Source organism: Etheostoma spectabile, unplaced genomic scaffold (genome assembly GCF_008692095.1).
Source record: "Etheostoma spectabile isolate EspeVRDwgs_2016 unplaced genomic scaffold, UIUC_Espe_1.0 scaffold00009228, whole genome shotgun sequence".
NCBI classification, from domain to species: Eukaryota; Metazoa; Chordata; class Actinopteri; order Perciformes; family Percidae; genus Etheostoma; species Etheostoma spectabile.
The window spans coordinates 1-7,500 of record NW_022603676.1 but is presented as its reverse complement, the minus strand read 5'-3'; the positions used below and the strand labels follow the sequence as shown (position 1 = coordinate 7,500).

The following is a 7,500-nucleotide window of genomic DNA, read 5'->3' as shown; positions in this document are numbered from 1 at the left end:
ACCGGGGACATGTCACCAAAACCGGGGACGTCTGGTCACCCTCCACGCGGACTTTAGTTTAAGCTACACTTACTGCTAACGGTGCTAACAATGCTAGCGGGCTAACGATGCTAACAGCCGTTGGTATCATAACTGTTACAAACTGTATGGATGTAAAACGATATTAACACACACACATGTATGTGTTCCATATGTCTACATATATGTATGTATGTGTATATATATATATATATATATATATATATATATAAGTATGTATGTATATATATGTATGTATGTCTGTATGTTTACCTTCTGTCCGGTTCAGCGCGTGCAGCTAACCAGCTTCCGGTGAAGATAACTGATTCTCTTCATCATCACGGATAACGGTCGTTCTCCTCGTCACCGCCGAAGGCCCGCCCCTCTGCCCTCACATCGACAGCTGATTGGACGGAACGTCAACAGCAACCAATAGAATGAAAGTAGGTCAACAGATTTAAAAAACTGTATTTTTACTGTAACACTGAACACATTCAAAATAAATTATTTAACGGTTACAAACAACAACGGAAACACTACAAAATAATGTGTAATATAGAGTATACATAATTAAATCAACCTGACATGTGTAGTAATAACAATAACAGAACCTTTCTTTTTTAAATATTATTTAACATTTAAAACCTGAAAATGTAGAAAGTGTGTGTGTGTGTTGTGTGTTGTGTGTGTGGTGTGTGTGTGTGTGGTGTGTGTATGTTAATATTGTGAGTGCATTTCTTGAGTTATTATTGTATGAAATGATGGTTAAGTTATGATAATGTTTATATTAACTCAGTGGTCACATCACTCCAGTTCAGAGGTCTTTACACGGTTTTCCAGCCCTCAAAGGCTGTATTTCTAAATGCTTCTGCATACACGAACCGGGGGGGGGGGGGGGGTGTCCAGGTTAAAATATACACACGGTATTCTTTAAATATCACAATATTAAAATTAAAAGTGGCCGTGTACAGGGAGGGAAAAGAGGCTGATTCACATATGCACACTGGTAGGTAATATGTGATTTATAATCAGAATATAGAGATGCTCTATACACACTAAAAGTAGTGATTATTTACATGGAGTCTGGCGAGATATGCTGCTCTATACATGCTAAAAGTAGTGATTATTTACATGGAGTCTGGTGGAGATATGCTGCTCTATACACACTAAAAGTAGTGATTATTTACATGGAGTCTGGCGGAGATATGCTGCTCTATACATGCTAAAAGTAGTGATTATTTCATGGAGTCTGGTGAGATATGTGCTCTATACACACTAAAAGTAGTGATTATTTACATGTAGTCTGGTGGAGATATGCTGCTCTATACACGCTAAAAGTAGTGATTATTTACATGGAGTCTGGTGGAGATATGCTGCTCTATACACACTAAAAGTAGTGATTATTTACATGGAGTCTGGTGGAGATATGCTGCCCTATACACGCTAAAAGTAGTGGTTATTACATGGAGTCTGGTGGAGATATGCTGCTTATACATGCTAAAGTAGTGATTATTGACATGGAGTCTGGTGGAGATATGTGCTCTATACACACTGAAAGTAATGATTATTTACATGGAGTCTGGTGGAGATATGCTGCTCTATACACGCTAAAAGTAGTGATTATTTACATGGAGTCTGGTGGAGATATGCTGCTCTATACATGCTAAAAGTAGTGATTATTTACATGGAGTCTGGTGGAGATATGCTGCTCTATACACACTAAAAGTAGTGATTATTTACATGTAGTCTGGTGGAGATATGCTGCCCTATACACGCTAAAAGTAGTGGTTATTTACATGGAGTCTGGTGGAGATATGCTGCTCTATACACGCTAAAAGTAGTGATTATTTACATGGAGTCTGGTGGAGATATGCTGCTCTATACACACTAAAAGTAGTGATTATTTACATGGAGTCTGGTGGAGATATGCTGCTCTATACACACTAAAAGTAGTGATTATTTACATGGAGTCTGGTGGAGATATGCTGCTCTATACACGCTAAAAGTAGTGATTATTTACATGGAGTCTGGTGGAGATATGCTGCTCTATACACGCTAAAAGTAGTGATTATTTACATGGAGTCTGGTGGAGATATGCTGCTCTATACATGCTAAAAGTAGTGATTATTTAAATGGAGTCTGGTGGGTTTGGTGATGGTGATTTCTGTTTCATGTTAAACTAAAAGGATCTTCCTCTTTAACTAAAAGCTCTCTCTCTGTAGGGATCCATCCCATAATGTTGTTAGACACTTAGAATAATAGTCTGAGTCTTTCAGCACTTTTAGTGGATGGAAACGTTCTCTAATCGAGGAGTAAATCCACCAGATCAAGTCACAATCAGCACGAGGCCTCGTTTTATTTCTTTTATTTTGTATTTAATTTTTCCACATTACAAAACATCTAAAACAATTCAATCATTGATGTTATTCTACAAGTCAGATGAATACATTGTTGTAATACATTTTTTATTACTTGGAGCAAAGTCTCATGTTGTGTCGAGCCTTCTTAGTGTTTAGTAAATATAATATAATAATTTAATTTAATATAATTAAGTACACATTAAACATAGTAGCGCCGCTAGCGCTCCCATCAAAAGGGCAATTACACCGAAAAATTATCATCTTCCGTCCTAAATCTGCTTTCAAACCAAAGTTTTGACATCGGGGACATTTACAAAAACACCCTAGTTCTATTTTTAGAAGTTGAAAGCTGAAATGTAACAACTGTGTAACTTTGTGTGAGAATAGCACAAATCTACTACTACGTTCATAAAGTTACATGTAAACAGATCTATGAAGCTTTTAACCCTCATGTTGTCCTCATGTTGTCCTCATGTTGTCTTCATGTTGTCCTCATGGTTGTCTCATGTTGTCTTCATGTTGCCCTCATGTTGTCTCCATGTTGTCTCATGTTGTCTCCATGTTGTTCTCATGTTGCCCTCATGTGTCTCCATGTTGTCTCCATGTTGTCTTCATGTTGCCTCATGTTGTCTCCATGTTGTCTTCATGTTGCCCTCATGTTGTCTCCATGTTGTCTTCATGTTGTCTCCATGTTGTCCTCATGTTGTCTTCATGTTGTCTCCATGTTGTCCTCATGTTGTCTTCATGTTGTCTCCATGTTGCCCTCATGTTGTCTCATGTTGCCCTCATGTTGTCCTCATGTTGTCTCCATGTTGTCTTCATGTTGCCCTCATGTTGTCTCCATGTTGTCTCATGTTGTCTCCATGTTTTCTCTATGTTGCCTCATGTTGTCTCCATGTGTCTCCATGTTGTCTTCATGTTGCCCTCATGTTGTCTCCATGTGTCTTCATGTTGCCCTCATGTTGTCTCCATGTTGTCTTCATGTTGTCTCCATGTTGTCCTCATGTGTCTTCATGTGTTCTCCATGTTGCCCTCATGTTGTCTTCATGTTGCCCTCATGTTGTCCTCATGTTGTCTCCATGTTGTTCATGTTGCCCTCATGTTGTCTCCATGTTGTCTTCATGTTGCCCTCATGTTGTCTCCATGTTGTCTTCATGTGTCTCCATGTTGTTCTCATGTTGCCCTCATGTGTCTCCATGTTGTCTTCATGTTGCCCTCATGTTGTCTCCATGTTGCCCTCATGTTGTCTCCATGTTGCCCTCATGTTGTCTTCATGTTGTCCTCATGTTGTCTTGTCCTCATGTTGTCCTCATGTTGTCCTCATGTTGTCTCATGTTGTCCTCATGTTGTCTTGTCCTCATGTTGTCCTCATGTTGTCATCATGTTGTCTTGTCCTCATGTTGTCCTCATGTTGTCCTCATGTTGTCTTCATGTTGTCCTCATGGTGTCTTGTCCTCATGTTGTCCCCATGTTGTCTCCATGTTGTCTTCATGTTGTCCTCATGTTGTCTTCATGTTGTCTCATGTTGTCTTGTCCTCATGTTGTCCTCATGTTGTCCTCATGTTGTCTTCATGTTGTCCTCATGTTGTCTTGTCCTCATGTTGTCCCCATGTTGTCTTCATGTGCCCTCATGTTGTCTTTATGTTGCCCTCATGTTGTCTTCATGTTGTCCTCATGTTGTCTTGTCCTCATGTTGTCCTCATGTTGTCCTCATGTTGTCCTCATGTTGTCTTGTCCTCATGTTGTCCCCATGTTGTCTTCATGTTGCCCTCATGTTGTCTTCATGTTGTCCTCATGTTGTGTTGTCCTCATGTTGTCCTCATGTTGTCTTCATGTTGTCCTCATGTTGTGTTGTCCTCATGTTGTCCTCATGTTGTCTTCATGTTGTCCTCATGTTGTCTTGTCCTCATGTTGTCCCCATGTTGTCTTCATGTTGTCCTCATGTTGTCCTCATGTTGTCCTCATGTTGTCCTCATGTTGTCCTCATGTTGTCAATAGTATTGAGTAAAAGTTGACATATTCCAGTCTGTGATTATCATCAACATCCATTCCTTTAATTTTAGTCTCAATAATTCCTAATTTCTGCTTTTCTAACTCAAACATTAGGAATTATTTCCTATAAATGAGGTTTATTGATCATAAATTCCAAAAATAACTGTAAAACTAAAGTTAATAATTTATTGTTACGTAGTGTTGGAAACGTCAAAAAAAGGGACAAAAGTGTTGATGTCCATAAATGATCAGTAGATGGCGCCAATGTTCAATCAATAATAGAGTTCAAACGCATTCTTCCAATCAGCTGATGACGTACTAGAATTAATTTATTTAATATATTTACTGTCAGTACTTTTAGAGCAACACAATAACTGATAATCAGTCTGTTTTCATATTCTGGAGCAATTCGCTCTTGAAATAAAAAAATAAAAAACAACAGGTTGGAAGATTTCCAGTCCCCCCCCCCCCCCCCCCACACACACACACACCACACATCTGTTGAAGATGTGTTGCTTGTCCTGCTGTTTACTTCAAAACATCCAACACCCCAAAGTCCGCTGACATAGAGGACCAGACGCCAGCTTTTATTTTGAAATGTCGAAGCTCGGGGATAGCACGCAGCCAGGGGCGCGTGAGACGGGAGGGGTCCAGGCTGCAGCCGTACCCGGTCCACAGGTCTAAAAACCCAGACCACCCAGGTCCAGCTCTCATGGCTCCAGTTCCGCTCCTGCTGTTCCTTCTGAGTGGAGCAGCTCCGGGTAAATAGCAGCTTTTATTGTGAAAGGATCGGTGGACAAGTTAGTGATGGTTATATATTATTATTAGTATATTATTAATTCAGCACACATCGGGTCCTCCAGACACGGAGGACCGGGGCGAGGTCTGTGTCTGCCGTTAGGGACCAGATGAGAACGGGTGTTTGTATTGGGAACGGACGGGACGGTACGGGACGGGGGGGGGACGGGACGGTCCGGGACGGTACGGGAAGGGGGGGGGACGGGACGGTCCGGGACGGTACGGGACGGGGGGGGACGGGACGGTCCGGGACGGGGGGGGGCAGTAATTTCTAAACTTCGCACCAAGATGATTATATAATAAATATTTTATTCTGTCATGTAATCCCGAAAATACAACTCACGTAGTCTAGTCCTTTCTTCATCGTCAGACCCGTTGTGTGCATCCCTTATAACTGCACTCCCCCCCCAGTCCACCCGGGACCTGAGGAGACCCCTGTGTTTTTATCTCTGTGTTCATCTGGTCCCGGGACCCCGGTTCTGAACTGCAGCTGGAGGTGGAGCTGTTGTTCCCCTCCTGGCCTGCAGCTGGAGGTGGAGCTGTTGTTCTCCTCCTGACCTGCAGGCGGCGGCCTTCTCTCTTTTAGACTTTTAATCTGAAAAGCCCCGAGTTACAGGAAACAGGAAGTGCGGTGCTAGCGGCGGGATAGCTGTGTGTTTGTTAGGTGCCGAGCTTCTGGGTGAGTTGTTTCGGGGACAGAGCTCCAGGTGAACCCGCACGCGTTCAGGTAAATATCTCAATACCTGCTCTTTGACACGGCAGCCAGAGCGCGTGCGAACAATAAGCGAACAGATGCCCGAGCGGCGCATGCGTCAACACGCCGGGCTAGCTCCGTTGTTAGCTCCACTATTAGCTTCGTGGCTAACTGCTAGCTCCTTTGCTAGCTTTGCTATTAGCTTCATGCCTACCTGTTAGCTCCGCTTTTAGCTTCGTGGCTAACTACTAGCTTCGCTGTTAGCTTCGTGGCTAACTGCTAGCTCCGCTGTTAGCTTCATGGCTAACTACTAGCTTCGCTGTTAGCTTCGTGGCTGACTGCTAGCGTTAAAGTCTCAGCTCTCTCCTAACGTGTGTTGTGTTGTCTGGTTTATTGTTATGTTTCCGTGTTCTTAGTCAGTTTGAGAGGAGTTTCACATGCTAGCAGCCTCGGGCAGAAGCTAACAGGCTAGTTAGCAGTCCATGGTGCTTGTTTCTTAAAGCATTGATTCTTTTACTGCGAAATTCACTTTACGGTACTTCAGTATTTCAAGAACGAAACTCCTGAAATAGTCCAAATGTTACTAGAAACTGGGAAAAGATCAATAATAAAGTACAGTAACATAAAAAGGTCTAAAGAAGTTGTAATATTTCAAGAGAGTGCACTGTGTGTTATATGTGTGTATGTGTGTATGTGTGTGTGTTATATGTGTGTATGTGTGTATGTGTGTTATATGTGTGTATGTGTGTTATATGTGTGTATGTGTGTTATATGTGTGTATGTGTGTATGTGTGTGTGTGTTATATGTGTGTGTATGTGTGTTATATGTGTGTTATATGTGTGTGTATGTGTGTTATATGTGTGGTGTGTGTGTTATATGTGTGTATGTGTGTTATATGTGTGTGTGTGTGTGTGTATGTGTGTTATATGTGTGTGTATGTGTGTGTATATGTGTATATGTGTGTATATGTGTTTGTTGTGTTATGTTGTCTTGCCACGGGATGCCTAAAATTTCCTTCAAGATGAATAAAGTACCTATCTATCTATCTCTCTCTCTATCTATAGTACATATCTATAGTATATATTTATGTATAAGTACATTTAACCAATACTAACTTTCCTTCTGTCCGTTACTCTGAGTATTTTCCACTGTTTTTTTAATACTTTTACTGCAGTAACCAGAGTATTTGTTGCATCAACAGTTTCCTTACGTTCACACTTCTGTTTGAAGTTTATTTCATAAACCAAAGTGCTTCATTTAGACAGAAACACACACGCACAGAGACGCACACACGTGTGTTTATATGTGGCATCCAACCATTGTGTGTGTGTGTGTGGTGTGTGTGTGGTGTGTGTGTGTGTGTGTGTGTGTGTGTGTGTGTGTGTGTGTTTTAGACCAATGGGAGACAGCGACGACGAATTCGACAGGAGGAGGCGGGACAAGTTCAGGAGAGAGAGGAGCGACATGGAGCGGTCGAGAGAGAGGGAGGAGAGGAGGAGGGACGACTGGCCCGACAGGTACGTGCACACACCTGAGAGACACACACAGACACACAGACACACACAGAGACAGACGGAGAAATAGATGGACGGACAGAGAGAGGGAGACGGAGGTTAGAGGAGGAGGGATGACACACT

At 41.9% G+C, this 7,500-nt stretch overlaps 1 protein-coding gene across 1 annotated transcript; it reads left to right on the top strand.

The window, feature by feature from the left end:
* Positions 1–5,777: 5,777 nt before the first annotated feature.
* LOC116679054 (serrate RNA effector molecule homolog) lies at positions 5,778–7,380 on the top strand (the record flags this gene model as incomplete). The annotated part of the gene is given in 2 exon segments (XM_032508780.1): positions 5,778–5,895; positions 7,258–7,380. A coding segment is annotated over 1 exon segment (119 nt), but the record flags the coding sequence as incomplete, so codon positions are not given.
* Between the last annotated feature and the right edge of the window lie 120 nt (positions 7,381–7,500).